The 20,242-nt window shown below is 39.1% G+C and overlaps 2 protein-coding genes across 2 annotated transcripts; one reads left to right on the plus strand and one right to left on the minus strand.

Moving 5' to 3' along the window:
• Positions 1-3,822: 3,822 nt before the first annotated feature.
• Positions 3,823-5,427, minus strand: LOC108718628 (E3 ubiquitin-protein ligase TRIM39). The gene has a single exon (XM_018266953.2). It carries the CDS (start codon positions 5,425-5,427, stop codon positions 3,823-3,825), a length of 1,605 nt encoding a protein of 534 aa, XP_018122442.1.
• A 9,955-nt stretch (positions 5,428-15,382) lies between these two features.
• On the plus strand, positions 15,383-20,039 carry LOC108718456. Its single transcript, XM_041566782.1, has 4 exons — positions 15,383-15,392; positions 16,698-16,772; positions 17,296-17,370; positions 18,433-20,039. The coding sequence occupies exons 1-4, from the start codon at positions 15,383-15,385 to the stop codon at positions 20,037-20,039; spliced, it is 1,767 nt and encodes a 588-aa protein (XP_041422716.1).
• Positions 20,040-20,242: the final 203 nt, after the last annotated feature.

Below are 20,242 nucleotides of genomic sequence, written 5' to 3' on the forward strand. Positions count from 1 at the left end.
CCTTTGTTAAAATGGTTTATTAAGGCAATGGTCAAAAAGGTCTCCTACTCCACCTTAGGAACTGAACTTAGTTCTTGTATGTTGTGTAAGGATTCCTCTGAGCCTCTGAAACTGATAGCCTATGGGGACCTTTTACAACCATTTTATAAGTCTTTACATATCGAATAAAAATCATTCGATCAAGCGATATTTATTCGATCGCAGGATTGCCAAATTTGCTGAAAAAACTTCGAAGTCGATATTCGAATTCAAAGTTTTTTAATTCAATGGTCAAATTTCGACGTTTTTTTGTACTTCGAAATTCGACCCTTGATAAATCTGCCCCTAAGACTCTTAAGCTTAGGTCAATTTGAATAGGGCGGGTACATAGAGGTCATATAAATGTCTTTGTTAGAGATATTGGTGCAAATAAGTGGCCACTTATTGACCATTCGATAGTCGAAGTACTGTCTCTTTAAAAAAACTTCGACTACATACTTCGGCAGTTTAAACCTACCGAGGTACAATGTTAGCCTATGGGGACCTTCCCCATCAGTTTTCTAAGTTTTTTTTGACCAAAGAAAAATCCTTCGATTGATCGATTAAAATCCTTCGATCGATCGTAGGATTTGCGATAAAATCCTTCGAATTCGATTCAAATTCGTAGGATTTTACTTCGAGGGTCGAATTCAAGGGTTAATTAACCCTCGATATTCGACCCTTAGTAAATGTGGCCCTTACTGTATTTGAGCAACAAATAAGGCTTGTTACAAAGTTTTGTGTTTCGGACTACAGTTTGCACACATTATTGCCCAAGTCCAGACTCTGGGGCAGATTTATCAAGGGTTGAATTCGAATTTCAAGCTATTTTTTGTGTACTTTGACTAGGGAATAATCCAAATTTGATTTGAATTTGGAAAAAAAACGAAACTTTGAATATCGAAATGTATGGTCTCTTTATAAATTCGACCATTCACTCTACTCACTCTACTCACTACCTCCTAGAACCTATTTGGAGCCAATTGGTGGACTTTGAAAAATCAAAGGTTTTTTTGGGAAAAACTATTAAAATTCGATTGCTTAGTTTTGTATGAATCAAATTCAGCCAAATATGGACCTATTCGATCAAAATCGGAAAAAAAACTTTGACTTAATTTTGGTTGGTCTTTTTGAATTCGAATTTCAAAAGTTGTTCAAATTCTGGACGAATCCCGAACCGAATCCTGGATTCGATGCATCCCTAACCTATATTGGACCCACATTTTTATAAAATACAATTAAACACTCACAGCACAAACTTTGTGATAGTAGGATCAATGATCAATCTTGTAACATTACATTGAATTAAACGGTAGATTTGCCCTTGAGATGCAAATTATAAGACTAAAGTATTTTGACTTGAAAAAAAAAAATTACACACAGCTGGTAAATGGGTCAAAATAACAATATGTTTGGATTGTTGTACATGACGGATGTTACACACATATTATTAGATGTAGGTTATTGTGACATTCAAACATTAAAGGGATACTGTCATGTTTTTTTATAGTGTAGATATAGTATAGATTCTAATTTATTTTACATTGCAAATAATTCACTCTACCATAAAAAATTGTAGCCCTGAACCAAAAAGTATATTTATTTTTAGTTGTAATATTGGTGTGTAGGTGCATCTCAGGTCATTTTGCCTGGTCATGTGATTTCAGAAAGAGCCAGCACTTTAGGATGGAACTACTTTCTGGTAGGCTGTTGTTTCTCCTACTCAATGGAACTGAATGTGTCTCAGTGGGACCTGGATTTTACTATTGAGTGTTGTTCTTAGATCTACCAGGCAGCTGTTATCTTGTGTTATGGAGCAGCTATCTAGTTACCTTCCCATTTTTTTAGTTGTATGGGGGCCCTAACCGCCAATATTTGTTTTTAACTTTTATGGGGAGACCCTGACCACCAATGGTTTTTTAAGCTTTGGGGGGGAATGGCCACCAATTTTTTTTAACTTGGTGAGGGGGATGGTCCATAAAGGCAGTGGCCTAAAATATTTTTTGTGACCCCAAACCTTATATTTGCCTTAGGCATATTTTGTTGAGATGGCCTTGTGTGCCATTAGCCTTAAGAACCACCTGTAAGCTCAGGCTTATATTCCACAAGCAAAGGTTGAGCAATTATGGATGCGCAATGCACATGGAGCATTTATTGATATATTAAACCTGACAGATAAGCAAAATCCATGATTGGACAGTAACTTTGCAAGTATTTCTTTATGGGACAAATTCACTAAGATTCGTAGTTGCGCCAGGCGTAACTTCGCCGCACTTTGCCAGGTGTAGTTTAACCAGCGCTCCGCAAATTCACTAAAATCCGAAGTTGCGCTCAGGGGTAGCGTAAGGTTGCGAAGTTGCGCTAGCGTTGATTCACTAAGCGAAGCGAAGTTACGCTAGCGATGGTTAATTTGCATACGGCGCCAAATTCAAATTTCAATGGAGGAATACGTACAATCACTACAAATGCCTGGGAAACCTTCAAAACATCAAATACATTATTTTTTTTGCCCTACACATGTGCCCACTGTATAGTTAAGTTGCCATGAGTCAGGAAATGTAGGGGGGAAGGAGGGGAGCCCCAAAAAATTTTTCGATCTTTTTCAGCCTATCACCCATAATATAGAAAAAACGCCAGCGTTTTTTTGGGACTTAGAAAAAATTTGAACTTTTTTTGAAGCAATCCCTATCTACTCTATTGCGCTTCGCCTGGTCTGAGGTGGCGAAGGAAGTCTAGCGTAAAAGGTAGCGTTCAGTACACTGCGCGCGTTAGTGAATTTGCGTAGTTACGTCGCTAGCGAAAATTCGCCAGGAGAACCAGAGAAATCTCTACAGAATATCTGCTAACATATAAAAGATATACAGTGTATACTTTGTGGTAGACCTCATATAAATGAGAAATGATATGAGAGTTTTAGAAGGACTTGATGTCTACTGATATCACTTAAATAGTATTGATCATCTGTGCCAAATCTCATACCACTGATCCCAATAAAAAAAACCCGGGTGTAGTGATGGGCGAACGTGCGCCGTTTCGCTTCGCCGCGAAATTTGCGAAACGGCGCAGGCGTCTCGTTTTTGAAGCCGACGCCAGTTTTTTTACGCCAACGCCCGTTTTTGACGCCGGCGTCCGTTTTTATAAAAAAAAATTTTTGCCGCTGGCAAATTTTTGCCGCGAATTTTCGCGGGTATTTCGCGAATTTATTCGCTGGCGGCGAATCGCTCAAATTCATCACTACCCGGGTGTGCTCCAGTGGGTAGAGGTGTATTCACAGATATTCTCATTAATGATACAATGAAGTGACTTACTTGTACTTCTAGCAGTGGTTAAACCATTAACACACCAGAGCAATCCCAACATGTTATCTTTAAAACCCATCTTTATTGGAGGAACCTCAGATGCATATATTTCTCAATATAGATTAAACTCTGTAATTAACAAATGAAAATCTTGTAAATATTTTATGTTACTTTTTTCTCTCTGTCTTCTGCTTGCAGCAAAATAATTGTCATCCATCCCTATTCGATTATTTTAAAGGGGTGGTTCACCTTTAAGTTAACTTTTAGTGTGTTATAGAATTGCTAATTCTAAGCAACTTTTCAATTGGATTTCCTTTTTTTCTTTTTTTTTTTTAGTTTTTGAATTATTTGACTCTTTCCAGCTTTCAAATACTCTGTAAGGCTACAAATACATTGTTATTGCTACTTTTAATTACTCATCTTTCTATTCAGGCCTCTCCTATTCATATTCCAGTGCCACAGTAATTATACATATACATATATATATATAAAGCTTTGTGACACTCTAACTAACAATTCTCACTGAGCCATTCTTCCATATACTGAATGCAGCATGGAGCGGCTCAGTGAAGGTGGCAGTGAATGTGTGTAAGTGTCTTATTGGGTCACCCAGCTCATAAAAGGACAAGCGCCCAGCTTTATAGTCAAGAGATATTATTATATTCAGGCTGGAAGGTCTCTCATGTAAAACAGTCAGGCTACTGTCATGTATAGCTGAATATTTCTCATTCCCTTTGCGTAGACACCAGGACTTGTCATTCTCCCCCATGCTGGACTCGTCCCCTTGTCTCGTTATGCTTGGATAGGCTACCCCAACCTCCCAGTGTCCTGAGTCACTTCCTTTCACTTCCCAGTAATACTTCTCCGAGGAGAAACTCCTGCTGCTTAAAACCTGGTTATAATCCTGAAATCTTCTGCTGGTTTTTGGGCGTCTCTGGTCTTTTTCTGATGATGAAGCAGTTTTCCTCTCATTTGATAATATGACATAATTACCAGCTGTTTGTACATCCAGTAACAGATCTGTAGCCTCCTGCCCATAGACGTCCCTCTTTACCCCAGACACAATATGAGCTAAACCTGTGAGTAATGTCACTGACATCAGATTCTCATCCAAATCATCTATGTCCTTATCATCATCCCCCTCTTCATTCTTCACCTTGGTCTCCTCTTCTCTCTTATTTTCTCCATCTTCATCATCACAAAAGGCATCTTGGTCAGATTTCAGTTTCCGTAACACAGTTAATGGGTCAGCAATATTGCAAAGAACTTCAATCTTATTAATCTTCTTGGACAGTTCATCCTTTTTCTTTTCCATCTGTTGGATTTGACTTACAAACTTAAGTGCAAGCTGATCTTCTTGCCTAAAGATTTCATTCATGATTTGCTTCTCTAATGTTCTCTGCTGTTCAGTGATGTTGCTAATTAAAGCTGTGAATCGTTTAGTCTCACTGTTTGCTTTTTCGTGCAAATTCATTAAGCCTTCCTTCAAGCTTTGGACATTTTTTTCAACCTCTCCACGGTTTAGATTCAGCTTGTTCTGAACATTTTTTAGGTTTCCCTTCTTCTTCTCAGCCGTTTCTCTCAGCAGCTCCACGTTATGTCCTTTGTGTTGTCCCACCAGGCAGCAAGACACACAGACACAAATGTCATCCTCAGAGCAGAAATATTTCAGGGGTTCACAGTGCACAGAGCATTTCATGGACTCAACACAAGCTGAGGGTTCAATCAAGATGTGGTTGTCCAGTTTGCTGTGCACACTCACATGTTGGTCACACAACGAGGCCTCACAATGCAAGCAGGTTTTTATAGCAGGTACAGAAGAGGTCACACAGTAACTACAGAAGATCTCAGACTTGTCCTCATCCGGTTTAACAGAAAGAAAACTCTCCACTATATTACTCAGCTTTCTGTTCTTTCTCAGGGCAGGGTGTTGCTGAAACTCTTCTCTACACTCAGGACAGGAGTATCGCTTGGCTCTATCCTGGGTATCAATCACACGCTGAATGCAGCTCTGACAGAAGTTATGATCACAGGGCAGTGTTACAGGATCAGTATAAAGGTGAAGGCAAATGGAGCAGTTCAGCTCATCTCTCAGACCAGCAGACGCCATCACTAACAGCACAAGGAAAATGAAAGCAATTCAGAAAATCAGAAACCAGCAGGACTTGTTTTACATTCATCCTTACAAAGGGTGCAGTTAGTTTACCTTGGCTTCAGATTACACTCTATTAACTCTCTATGTCTCAGTGTGAATTAGGATTGGATATATTTAAAAACAGAGCAGCAGCCAGAGTTAGAGTTGGTCCAGAATGCAGGCTACAGTAATAACCACAGTTGTGGTACTATATGTATTCACAGAATATGGCATTCCTTTACTTCTACAAAAGCTTCTTATTTTATTGGGTACTTGTTTTCTTTATTGGGTCATTTATTTTCTTTATGAAGCACTACCATATTCTGTTTTACTGTATGTTGCAAATGTAACATTAGTTGTAACTCTCTTAAAGCTCATTGGCTCTTCATTTAATCCTGAATTAGACTGAGATGCTTTAACATTTCTGTTGTCCTGTTTTCTGAAGTGTATCCATTTGCTAATGTTAGATGGCGGTACCTATACAAATATACTCTTATTAAACAGGATGGCTGTTTATACTACAATTCAGTGCAAAAAAATACCTATTTTAAAGGGATACTGTCATGGGAAAAAAACATTTTTTCAAAATGAATCAGTTAATAGTGCTGCTCCAGCAGAATTCTGCACTGAAATCCATTTCTCAAAAGAGCAAACAGAATTTTTTACATGCAATTTTGAAATCTGACATGGGGCTAGACATATTGTCAATTTCTCAGCTGCCCCAAGTCATGTGACTTGTGCTCTGATGAACTTCAATCACTCTTTACTGCTGTACTGCAAGTTGGACTGATATCACCCCCCCCCCAGCAGCCAAACAACAGAACAATGGGAAGGTAACCAGATAACAGCTCCCTAACACAAGATAACAGCTGCCTGGTAGATCTAAGAACAACACTCAATAGTAAAAACCCATGTCCCACTGAGACACATTCAGTTACATTGAGAAGGAAAAACAGCAGCCTGCCAGAAAGCATTTCTCTCTTCTCAGGCACAAGTCACATGACCAGGGGCAGCTGGGAAATTGACAAAATGTCTAGCCCCATGTCAGATTTCAAAAATGAATATAAAAAAATCTGTTTGCTCTTTTGAGAAATGGATTTCAGTGCAGACTTCTGCTGGAGCAGCTCTATTAACTGATTCATTTTGAAAAAATTTTTTTTTCCCATGACAGTATCCCTTTAATCATTGCAGTGTTTTTCTTCAGCACCCAAACTCTCTCCCAGCCCTCAGTGTTTTATCACAGTAGCATTATGACATACTATTATTAGGGGTGCACCGAAGCCACTATTTGGGACCCTCCCCGAGGAAGCAGACCGGAGAGTCTGTGAAACGCGTAGGAAAGTTGTGTGGCACCAATTGCTACTCCCTGAACACCACCATATCTCCAAACAGCAGATCCTTCTGAGAAGTCTGGACCTTTACCTTGGAATGTGATGTGCTTTTGATGCTGAATTGTTTGCGAGTAGGCAGTTGGCATTCTGTGATTTTTTTTAAATATTTATGAAACTGAATTATTGGAATGTGTCCCCATTTCATATATTGAGTACTGCAGAACACAAAACAAATATGAAATGCATGCTGAACGTTGACTGTTTGTAAGTACATACTCAAAAAGTAAGCCTGATTCATGGGTGCACCTTGGGTGGATCCAATTTTTTCTGAACACTTCTTAACCCTATTGTGGCTGGATTACCCTTATCAGACAACATAAAACAGTATTGCCCTATGTCGCTTCCTTCTCTTTTCTCTTTTAGATATTTTGCAGCTCTGACCAACTTTGTGTGAGAATTGAAATTAAGGAAGCAGCAGAGATACTTAGTGAAACGGCACAGTATTGATTAAAGCCTCTCCCAGTACTATTAATTGCCTTGGTTCATTGTTATGTTTTGTAGCACAGGGAGAGTAAACACAATACTTCTGTTTGCTGGAGTTTTCTCCTCTTTCTGAGTTGGGTAAAATGTACAGAGATCTGATAGTAAGTGATGACCATTGATCCACTGCCCCTGAAACAGAATTTTGTGTATGTGAAGAATAATTAAGGTACACACTTGGGTGTTTACAACTGTATTCCACTGTGATAACTCGTGTGTGTTTCACTGAATGGGATAGCAGGAGTTAACAGATCACTTCTTCTCTATGCTGAATGCAGTGAAAGGTGAGACACAACAGGGGAATGCAGTTCTGAACATCCATGGGTAAGAGCCCAACAGATAACCAGAGCAAGATCAGATACACTTTTGTAAAGAAACAACTAACTCACAAATACACAAGGCAGAGCCAGTCTTTTTGCTCCTGATCCTCGGCTATACCTGCCTACCATTGCTATTTCCCCCAAAATTATGTGTACAGGCAGCCAGCTTGTCACAATTACTGTTGGGCAAATCTGACCCATTTGCCTCGTCGAAGATTCTCGAGACATCAAAGATTTGCCAAAATGCATCTATATATGAAGTCTATATGGGAGACAAATATTTTTTTTTTCACGAAACTTGGTGAAAAGATTTCGATCATCACCAGTCACAATATATATGTAGCCTTATTTTGCTACTGCAAGAAATCTATCAATGATTTCCTTCCTTGTGACACTACAGGAGTCCTATGTCTCCGCTACAGGGGAGAGCAGGTACACTATGATTTGGCCTTCACTCAGGGTCAGGACAGACCCCTCCCTGGGAACTTCCCTGATTCACAATCACATGCGCACACACAGACGAAAGGTTGACAGGTTTCTTTTCAGGACACTGTACCTTTAAATAACTGTGATACCTACAGTCTTCCAGTCAGAAGTAACTTTACACAATATTTCAGATGGTTTATGTCTGAGCTGCTGGGGGAGATTTCCACTTATGTGGCAGTTTCTTCAGAGTCCTGAGAAGAACTCCCTTTGGCTTTCCGTGCCCTGAGTAGAGCGGCTTTGCTTTTCAAAGCCCTGACAAGGACCCCCTTTCATTCCGCAACCAAAATAGAAAGCACTTTTCTGCCACTCTGATGCGTCTCTCTCCCAGCACTTCCTGTGCAGCACTTCCTTCCTGTCAGAGTGGAGACTCCTCCCCCTCTTTGCACAGAACAACACAGAGGAGGGACAAGTATACATATACATAGCTAATATATATATATATATATATATATATATACATACAGTTATATAGGTGCACTCAACATACAGTGCCTGTGACCTGGGTGCCAAGTGACAAATATCAGGTAAAGCAAAGGGTAAACACTGGCACACTCAGGGATTTATATTATGCAAAAAAAGGAGCGTTTATTCAATGTTTCAGTCCTTAACAAGGACCTTTGTCAGGAACATCAAACAAATAGAGCCTCCACCAGCAAACAAACATATATACCCCTTCCAATATGGCTGCCAGTTGCTAGGCAACATTGTAAAAAAAACCAGTACATGTTTTAGAAATGTAATTATTCTATCATTTTACAAAAAGTTTTAGTTTGTCATTGTTACGATCCAAAGTGACACTTTAATGGAGGAGTAAGAATAGCCAAGAGTTCAAGGAGAGTTAGGGTTAGGCCACCTGTCTGGTTTTAACTCGGACAGCCCGGTATTTTGAAGGGCTGCCCGGGTCAAAACTGCCTGCCCGGTTTTCCAAATAATCGGCAATCACCGTATCATATCCCCTCTAGTTACACCACTAGTGTGATAGGAATGTCAGAACTATTATTTACCAGCATACTGCCAGCTAATATAAACAGTGGTTAGAAGAACCTAAATGTGTATTTATATATATGTGTGTGTGTGTGTGATGTGACTGCACACAATGCCCTGCACCCATGGAAATATGACATTTACAGATGTAACATCTAACTCACAATCTTTGTATTTATTTAACCCGGACACCTTGTGTTACAATTAGGTGTGTCTCACTTTAAAGTTTATTCTGGTGTAGATCCAGTGTTTTGTGCTGGAAGACAGGCAGATAGTTGACCGATTTAGAGAAGTATTTCAGCATTTTAGAAACTCTGTTTCTGAATTTAAAAAAAATAAATATATATTTTTACCAATTCTAACAATAGACAGTAATACAAATTCTTGATACGCTCTGGTCCCTGATGTGAATAATAGCGGCACAGTTGGTATTCAATTCTTGATCCAGCTCTGTGCTTTAAGGGAAACTTAACTTGAAGGTCACCAGTATCACAGGAATTTGGCAATATTATAAATATATTATTTAAGGATTTTTCTGCCTGCCCTGCCATAGCAAAGCCCTCCTGTAAGACACACTGGGAGACCAGCACTGTACTGGTTCCTGGAAGACATAATCTGCCAACACACATGCTTTGTCCTTTCTGTTTGTATCCGGCGTTACGTCAGATGCTTGTGTCACGCTGTCAAAAGCCTTGACGTCATATCTGTGTGACGGATTTCCAAATGCTGGCACCAATCATTCTTTAAAAGCCTGGTTGCTCTGTGAAACAATGCCCAAGTTTGCATATTTTTCCCTTTAAAGGAGTATTAGTATCACAGGAATTAACCCAAGAACTCTACTCAGGACCAAACACCTTCCATTTAACCAAATATTGAATATTACATCTATACTTCCAAGAATCAGTAATATCTTGGACCTCAAACTCTTGATGATCACCAAGGAATAAGGGAAAGGTTTTGGTCTTTGGTCTTTTTTTCAATCCAATTTAAAGGGGACTATCACAAAAATTTTATATAAAACAAAGAGCATGACAGTTGACGTTAAAGATATTAAAATGAATCTTTGGATCAATTATTAAAAATATGATGAAGGAGTTAAAAAATATGCTTTAGACTTGCACCAGGATGGAAGTCCTAGAAAAGATCTTCAGATGTACAGATATATTTCTATGAACACAAATAAGAATTCCAGGCAAAGGAATTTTCTGTGATTGTTTTTGGATGAGAAAACTAGATAGTTAAGAAGCAAAACGGGTAAAGCATTAATGCCTTTGATTTTCTTGTTCTGGCAAAAAAAACTTCAAAGATGGCAAGGAAAACAAATGAGGATCCTTTCCCAAATTAAATCTGATCATTACGAATGAATTACGCTCAGACGAGTAGGGGGGGGGAAAATTGAGGAGGATGTCTAACAACAAGATAGATGGAGTCAAAGGCAAAAATTTTAACCAGGCCATTGAAATGTCAGTAGAACAAGATAGAAAGAACTTTAAAGGACAAATGTAAACTACATCTCAATCCTGTCAAGAAAGCATCACTCTCAGCCCAGCACAATGGCTGCTGTAAAAGAAAAAAAGAGACAGGTACAGGGACTAGAGTACTTCTTTTTAAAAATATAAAGCCATATAAACATATTCCTACATTGCCCTTAATCAGGTTTAGTGTAACCCACCCACCACACTGATGACTAAATGAGACAAAAAATGTGAAATTGACTGGTGTGAAAGTTAGATGCCTCCCCCCATGACAACAGTCCCTTAAGAGATCTAAGGTAGGGCTATACGTATTATATAAAGTTGAATATTGTGATCAAATAGACCCAGGACCTATTGTTTGAGGTTCTGGAACTCGGTTTTGTTCCATATTGTTTGAGGACCAATGGCCCAGATCTACTCTACTCTAAAGTAAAAAGTCATAAGAAAGTAAAGGAGGGCAAGTGACCTAATTGTGTGACATAAATGTTTTCTTACAAACACTCCTCTGGTTTAACAGGTTAAAACTGATCTGCAGATCCAATGTGTGTCTGTACAGTAAGTAATGAACAAATAGTGAGTCGTTTTATATTACAGTGAATGAAAGTGAAAGTTAACTTGTTCTGTGCAACTTACAGATCTGACCAGAACATCGGCAAAGCAGATCCAGGAGGAAAAGGTACTTTATTGCTTCAGTGAGTGGGAAATTATTTTGATTATTTAAGAGTAATGAGATAAAATGTATTTGAATAAATTGCTTGTCAGGAAACCAGTAGCACGTGACGTAAAGTAGAGAGGAATATGGAAAAACTAAAGTGAACGTGGGGTATAAAGCACCATTGCAAATGTACCCGTCCAGTCTGCTCTGATGAATTGAACCGTCAGTTATTTCAGGCAGGGGTGCCGGTGCCATGAAACAAGTTAAGAAACTCACCCCAGGCAGCAGCTTGCAGTCTTGTACATTATATATTAATCAGGCTTCAGTATTAGCCTCAGGTTGGTCACATATCTTTCTGTTTCTTTTAAATATCTTTTAGGCAGGTATCTGTTTGGTTGCTAGATTAAGGGGGTCCTAACAACCAGTTACCACTTTAAATTGCAACCCGAAGAAGTTAAGAACAAAGTCCAGCAGCAGGTTGTGTCACCACAAAAATGTGCGTTATTGTTATTGGTGGTGGGGTAGGTAAAACAGCTGCAGAACAAAATGTTTCGGCTGTGAAAACCCATATCTATGAAAGAGAGCTCTGCCAAAGTGATATTCTGCCACTGCCTATTCATTTCTATCTGATTTTTAAAGGCTTATTCATCAAGGGGTGAGTAATTAAAGGAGAAGTAAACCTTTAAAATAAGTGAATGTAAAACTGGTGAGGGGACTATTCTATGCCTTTTTGTAATTTACAATCATTATTTATTTTGTTTTGATTCCAAGATATTAAAGGATACATGTACTGTTAATATGAATTAATTTTGTTACAACAGCGCCACCTGCTGGTCATTTTCCAACCAGTCTGACCACCAAGTAGTCAAGGAAGTTGTCAGGAGAAAGAAAGAGGCTGATGTTCTTCTGTTTAGGAATAAAAATAGAAACCTTTCTCACATCTGGTGTCATATTATATGATTATGGTTTGTCATTAGAATATAAATATTCCATTATTTCTCATTGCCTACATAAGGATTTGTTATCATGTTTCTTTAAATCAGAAACTGTAATATAACAGAACACTATTTAATCCTAATTTCAATTAGTTGAAATGGTATAATAAAAACGTTGGTAATTTTATATACAACTGATGATTAACATATAGGTGATCAAGTAGTTGCTCGTTCCTTCTAGACACTGAAACAAAATGTTCATGAAAAGCACAGGAGTGAATAGAAGGCCTGTCTAGAGAATGAGCCCAGTTGGGGCAGAGGACATGGGTGTGTGCAGGGAGGAGATGGGCAAAACCTCACACTACAATGTATACAACAAACTCTGATATTTCCAAAAATGATAACCTTTTAATTCAGTTAAAGGATTGCTTTAATGTATAGAAGCATATTGTGAATTTTAAGACAAGCAGGGGTTCCCATTTAATAAGAGGAGAGCCCTCCGAAATAGCAATATGCTGTGATTGTGTTATATTACAGTGTGTGTAGTAGTCTTTACTAAACACAATCACAGCATATTGCTATTTCGGAGGGCTCTCCTCTTATTATACGGAATAACTCATTGAAGTTTGGATAGCGGTAACCTGGAAGATCATTTGAAGCATTCATAACGAACGAAGGCAGTGCGGAGAACTTCTGTACATAAAACAAGCAGTGGTTCCCCCTATCCACTGTGGCCCCTTCACTAGGGTTGCAGCCCATCAAAATACCGGCCTGTCCGGGTCAAAACCGGACAAGTGTCAACTCTACCCTTCACTCTAGGCAATTTAAAAGCCTTGGGAAGCTACTCCCTACTTTAATCATCGATGGAGCTCCAACTGCTCTTACTATCTGTCCTCTCTACCTTAAGGTGGCCATTAGGGTTGCCACCTTTAATGAAAAAAATAACTGGCCAGTGGGGGGCGGGTACAAAAAGGAGGCAGGCCATGACGCAAAAAGGGGTGGTGCTATGGCGCGCGACACAAAAAGGGGCGGAGCAACATCGCAGCGATGCAAAGAAGACTACAAAAAAGGTAAGTTCTGCGCAAATGGGGGCAGGCCGAGGGTTTTTTTAAAGGATATTACAAATTACCGGCAACTGCATTGCCGGTAAATTTGTAATACCGGCCCCGGCCTTGGCAGGTGTTTTACCGGCTAGGTTGGTAAAATACCGGCCGGGTGGCAACCCTAGTGGCCATAGACGAAAAGATCCGCTCGTTTGTCAACATCACCGGATCTTTCCCCGATATGCCATTAACGAGCATGGCTATATCGGGGGTAATCTGATTGTTCGACCATATGGCCGAACAATCCGATTACGATGTGCCATGGGCTCCGGCGGGATCAGTTGGGTCAAAATCAAACCTGACCGATCGACCAAATGACCGATCTCTGCCGGACGAAAGATATCGGCACACGCCATACACGATCCGAAAATCGTACGAATCCTCGATTCGTACAATAGGATCTGTGTGTCTATGGCCACCTTTACTCTCCTAGAGAGTCTATGACAGAACTAACCCTGTTTAGCTCACCTCATTCACGGGGTTCCCTGCTCCCCAACTTATCTCTCTAAAGGTACTGGTCCCTCTAGGCACATGGCTTTTCTGGGCCTTGTTGTACTCAGGCTCCCCTCCACACCCAGCAGGATCAGCATCGAGCAGCCAAACAGGAAGATCCACCCATTCTCATTCACTGGCAGGATGTGTTCACAGCACCTACTGGCCAATAGCATATCTATGCAAATTATATCTAACTACATGAGCATCTGCCCAGCTACTAGGGAGATCAGGAAGTGTAGGGAATTAAAGCCATAGGGACACATTAACCCTATAGGTCCCTACATTTACTAAATGGTGAATTGGGGATGTTAAGAGAAAATTCTCCAGAAAGACAATTTGCCACAACATTACCTATTTACTAAATGGTGAAGAGGAAAATTCACAAACGAAAAACCTCAGTGCTAGAGAATTTTTGCACCATTTCAACCAGTGAATCTTCACCAGCAAATTCTCTAGCGAAAAAACAGTAATTTATCAAAGTGTGAATGCTATCCTTTTTGTAAGTGTATTTCGCCAAGTTCAGGCTAGTGAACTCCCATTATAAAGATACAGCAGCCACTTATAAATTGCAATCATGCTACTATCCATGCTACTTTTCTCCATAGTGAAAATTCTCTAGCCAACATTTTCCCCGCTACTATTTAATGGGGAAATATACTGGAGAATTTTGCTGAGAATTTCTGCCAGGAGAAAATCAGCACATTTCTCTTGAATAATTGAACATACGCTTTTTCGTAAATATAGAGATGTGTTGTGAAAATACACCTGGCGAAGTGAGGTGAACTTTGGTGAAGTTAGGTGAAGAGAAAATTCACACTTTAGTAAATGTGCCCCCGTAAGTGAAACCTAATGTACTTTTTATTCTGTAATCACAGGTCTGTCCCACGGAGCAAGGAGTGAAGAACATGGAACACCTGAAAACAGGCAAGAAAGTTAAAATAAAGTAACTTATTGCTTTATGACACACAAGAGCCCTGAATGTAAATCATATTAATATAAACAGAGCTTAGTAATGTCATTTCTGTCACATGACTCACTGAAACTTGAGTATTATAACAAATAAAGTACCCCCTGTTGTAAAATATGAGATTATTAGAAGTACATTATTCTCTATATTATTAAAGCATAATAATACTAACATTAAGGGGGTCATCTATTAAACGAGAAGCAAACGCTAAAGTTAAAAAAACCTTACACCCCTACACTAGGGAGGGGGGTCTATATAGGGTAGGTAGGGTTTTTTTCAACTTTAGGGTTTGCTTCTCCTTTAAAATCTTAATGCTAAAAACTCGAGATTTTCGAGATTTATTATTTCCCGAAGATGTAAAATTCTGAATCTGAAAATCCACCATCTCAGACCTGCCGAGGTTGTAAATAAGTCAGTGGTAGAGGTCTCTATCCTATTTGGAAGTTTCTGTTGTCTGCTCTGGAATTAGGCCAAAAAATCCATCTATTTTGGGCTTTTTGGGCAAAAATCAGAAAATTCTGACTTTGAGCGACTTGGAAAAAAAGTGAAAAAAAGGTACGATTCAGGTTTTCACTTGATTTTATCAAGCTTTTTACCCGTTCCGAATAAATTGTGCTTTTTTAATAAATAAGGTCCAATGATGGATGCTAGTTTGGTCTGACTTTTTTATTTTAAGATCAATTCAGATTTTGATAAATCACCCCCTTAAAATGGTTATTTACCTTTAAGTTAACTTTTAGCATGTTATAGAATGGCTCATTCTAATCATCTGACTCTTTCCAGCTTCCAAATGGGGGTCACTGACCCCATCTAAAAAATAAATGCTCTGTAAGGCTACAAATGTATTGTTATTACTTTTCTCCTATTCATATTCCAGTCTCTTATTCAAATCAATGCATGGTTGCTAGGGGAATTTGGACCCTAACAACCAGGTTGCTGACATTACAAACTGTAGAGCTGTTGACTAAAGCTAAATAAGTCAAAAACCACAAATAATAAAAAAATGAAAACCAATTGCAAATTGTCTCAGAATATTACTCTCTACGTCATACTAAAAGTTAATTTAAAAGTGAACAACCCCTTTAATAAGAAAAAATATTTGTATGTGTTTTCTATAAAAAAGTTGAGTTTATCATATAGTGAGAGGGATTCCACTCTTTAGTAATTCAAATATTTATCTTAAGTAGGATATGATAAATATATATGAACAAATAATAAAGTCTCTAAGGATGTATTCACCAGTTAAAGGGGACCCGTCACCCAAAAAAAAATATTCAAAATCCTATTTTATCACATTAGTCAAGCAAAATGAACTTTAATTACACAATATAAATTATTTGAACCTTGTTTCCTTCAGGGAATTCATAATTATAACAAGCAGGCAGGAGCCATTTTGTGGACACTGTTATTAAGACAAGTCTTGTATCATCTCAGAATCTTGTTTGTGCACCAGAATGGGGGACCTGATGTCCATCCCCATGTCCTGGTTACACAATTAAATGATGAAGAGATTGGGGGGAATGTGGGGAGAGCAGTGACATGTAGGAAGTGCTGAATGGAAAGTGAAAGTAATTGCCTAAGGCATAGAGGAGGGGCAGACAATATTTGATTGACAGCTGAGATTTTTAAATGAGCTTACAACTGCTATGAATGCTTTAATAAAAAATAGAAATTGGATTTCATGTTTAATTTGAAAAGGACTTTTATTATATAGTTTTTTGTGTTTGTGTGACAGGTCCACTTTAATCTTTCATAGGACCTTCAGTATCAGTGCATTCTTCTTCACAACAGCCTCTTAGGAGAAAAAAAGTTTATACAAACCGTGTATCATAAGCTTATCTGCCCGTTCGCTTAGCAGAACAAACCAAACCAATTTGTCAGGCTCACCTTTTTGGCTCATATCTTTTGAGGTTGTTGAACCCAGCATGAAACTTACACAGTGTATATAATTACAGGGCTGGCCGAGAAAGACAAGAAACCAAAAGCAGGAAAAGGAAGTCCTAGCAGCTCTCAAGATGTGAAGGCGAAAGGTAATACTGTGTAATCAGCTCTTCAAATGAGAATTCAACGCCCCCACTAATAAAAACCACAGCCCAGTACCCTGTATAGTCCTCCCTCCCTGCTCCCCCCCCACATAGTTGCTAACACCTATAAGTGCCCCTAATCCTTTACTCGCCTATAGGTGCAGAATAAGCGCAGTGAAGCTCATGGGCGCCATCTTCAGGCTCTTCAGATTTCTTTGGGAAATAAGCACCGTATTGGCGCATGCGCAGTTGGAGCAGTCTTCCATGCATGCAACTGCGCATCAAAAGTGACGGAAATTGCCGAAGGGAAGGAAGAGGACCCGAAGAAATAAATGGGCCCATAGATCGTAGTGCCTATTTACTGTATCTATTTTTGTTGCTGCCGGTTTTCTACTTTCCTTTGCTGAGAGCCTGGGGCTGATGCACCTGAACCACATGTGTCATCTGGTTTCTACCCAACATTCTAGTGACCAACTTTGTATTGAGATTAGTCATATCACTATAATTCCAAACTTTGTTTAATTTACAGGACCGGCTCAGAAAGACAAGAATCCAAGACCGGGCAAAGTAAATCACAGTTTTTTTCAAGATTTGAAGGAAAAAGGTGATACATTGTTTTATGAACAGACACAGTTAAAGATTTTTCTTTTTTTTTTTGCCCATTTTTTAACTGGTAAATCAGAAATACAAAAGTATAGAAAGTAGACAGTAGATTTACTTCCATTGACTAAGCCGTAAAACCAGTGCAGTTGGTTGGTTGGTTACTATTGGTCATTAAAGGACAAGGAAAGTCTAAAATAGAATAAGGCTAGAAATGCTGTATTTTGTATACTAAACATAAACATGAATTTACTGCACCACAAGCCTAATCAAACAAATAATTTATGCTTTCAAAGTTGGCTACAGGGGGTCACCATCTTGTAACTTTGTTAAACATCTTTGCAAGACTAAGACTGTGCTCATGCTCAGTGTGGTCTGGGCTGCTTAGGGATCATCATAAAGAAAGCTGCTTGAGTTCTGCATGGCTGGGAAGTAAGGCGGGGGCTCCACCTGCTGTGTATGATTGTTTCCCTGCTCAGCAGTTAGGGACCATCTTACAATTCCTATCCACAGTAGTAAATGAAGGGAGAATTTCACTGCATACAGTCAGGTTTCTTATAAAAACTGCACACTTTTTTTAATCAAGGTATATTGGAGATAGGTTTCTTTTTCATTAAAGAAAGTAAAAATTTTATTTTATTTTTTTGCCTTTCCTTGTCCTTTAAATGTTGATAAAACTATTCTATGAGACTTCATAAGCCTAAGTTGGACCAATGCCCTACAGTGGGCAATTAACACCAATATAGTACTTCTCCATGGTTCATCATCAGAATAATGGCAAAGACAATACAATTCTGTTGATGAGGGGTTCTCTGTAAGACCTAAATAGATCTAAGTTCATCTCATCACACGAGTGGCACCACATTTGCGATTGTTGCTCAATGACAACACTATGACCTGCTAACACCTGGTTAGTAGCTGTGTTACCAGGAAATATTGTTCCATTTACCTTTCTGTGTCAGTTCCTTTATGTCATCCAGTATCGACCCACACAATGGAAATTCAGAACATGGGCTTTTTATAATGTTGTAGGTTGGTACTGAATTAATTTCATATTTTATTGCAGCCCAAGGACTTTATAAAGATTCCAATTCTAAGGATGGAAATGCTGATAGACCGTTATTTCTCAGGAAGCCTTCACTATTCAAGCCAAATGCCAACTTGCAGAAAGGAGGCCACCCAGTTTATAACTTGATATTAACAAGGTCTCACACAGATGGTCAATACAAAAAATATAGTTTTGGACATGCAGACCTACGTAAACAAAAGAAAGTGATCATGATGGTCGGGGAAACAGGATCAGGCAAAACAACCCTCATTAACTTCCTGGTGAACTACATTTTGGGAGTGAAATCAGAAGACGAATACAGATACATTCTTATTGATGAGAAACTAAATCAGAGTCAGGCTCACAGTCAGACCTCCGATGTCACCATTTACCAGCTAAACCATATGGTTGGATTCAGGGTTTCATATTCACTGGCCATCATTGATACCCTGGGGTTTGGGGACACTAGGGGAATGGAACAGGACAAGCTTACAATGGAGAAATTAAAAGAATGTTTTAGTTCAATGTGGGGAATCAACCATATCAATGGCATCTACTTTGTGGTTAAGGCCTCCACAAATCGCTTGACAATATCACAGACATATGTGTTTAACTCTGTTCTCTCATTGTTCGGTAGAGACATCAAGGATAACATTCAGATCTGTGCCACATTTGCTGATGCCAAAAAGCCTAAAGTTCTACAAGCCCTTATTGAAGCTAATGTCCTATTTGTAGGGAAATCCAGTGGCACCCCAGTATGCTATAAATTCAACAATAACTCCCTATATGCAAATTCAGATGATGATGATGATGACGAGGAAGACACAAGTGAGGCTTTTCAAAAATGCTGGAACAAGGGGTTCAAAAGTGCTGAGAAAATGTTTGATGCTTTGGAAAACCTGGATTCAAAAAGTCTAATGTTAACCAAGGAAGTGTTGATGGAACGGGCTCAGCTTGAAATAACTATGGAGGGATTATCTATTAAAATCCAACAAGCCGCTCTAAAGGAAATAGAAATGGCAAGATGTGAGCAGGTTTTAAGGCAACACGATAAAGAAATTCAAGACAATGAGAATTTTGAGTATGACCAATGGGTGACCATAAAGATGAAAATAGCTGCAGACAAAAATGCCATTAATTGCAGGGAGTGTGAGGACACTTGTCACTATCCCTGTAGGGTTGCCATTGATCGCATGGTTGGCCTTTGCCGGGTGTTTACAATGAATAAAATTTGCAGACTTTGTGAGCACAATGTGAGCAGCCATTTCACTGAGAAACAGAAGTGGGAGCATGTGGAGGAAAAGGTCAAGAAAAAATATGTGGACTTGAAACACAAGTACCAGAAGGCATGTAAAGAGCGTTTAACCACAGAAATGGTGTTAGAGAACCTACTGAGGGAAAGCAACGAAGTGGAAGCAGAGAAAATGATACTCATTGAGAGAGCTGCACAATGTCTCCACCGACTGGAAACCATCGCCTTAAACCCCAACCCACTATCTACACTTGATTATATTAACCTGCTTATTAGCACAGAGAAATGTGATGGGAAGCCGGGATTTCATGAGAGGATCGAGTCACTGGAAAAAGCCAAAGCCAAGATCAAGCATCTCAGTAACCATCTGTAATTCCCCAGAAGTACTTCCATGAAAGAAGTCAACTCACCCCATGTTATCTGGGACATAATGATTCTTTAAAATATTCTAAGCATATGGGAGATGTTCTGTAGGTAAAATGTTACTTTTTAGCAGCTGAGTCTCTTCCTCACTTCCTTATCTCCACTGACCACTTCATCGTGGTGCATGTTTGCCAGTGCCTGATCTCTTAACTG

This window comes from Xenopus laevis, chromosome 6L, assembly GCF_017654675.1.
Source record: "Xenopus laevis strain J_2021 chromosome 6L, Xenopus_laevis_v10.1, whole genome shotgun sequence".
NCBI classification, from domain to species: domain Eukaryota; kingdom Metazoa; phylum Chordata; class Amphibia; order Anura; family Pipidae; genus Xenopus; species Xenopus laevis.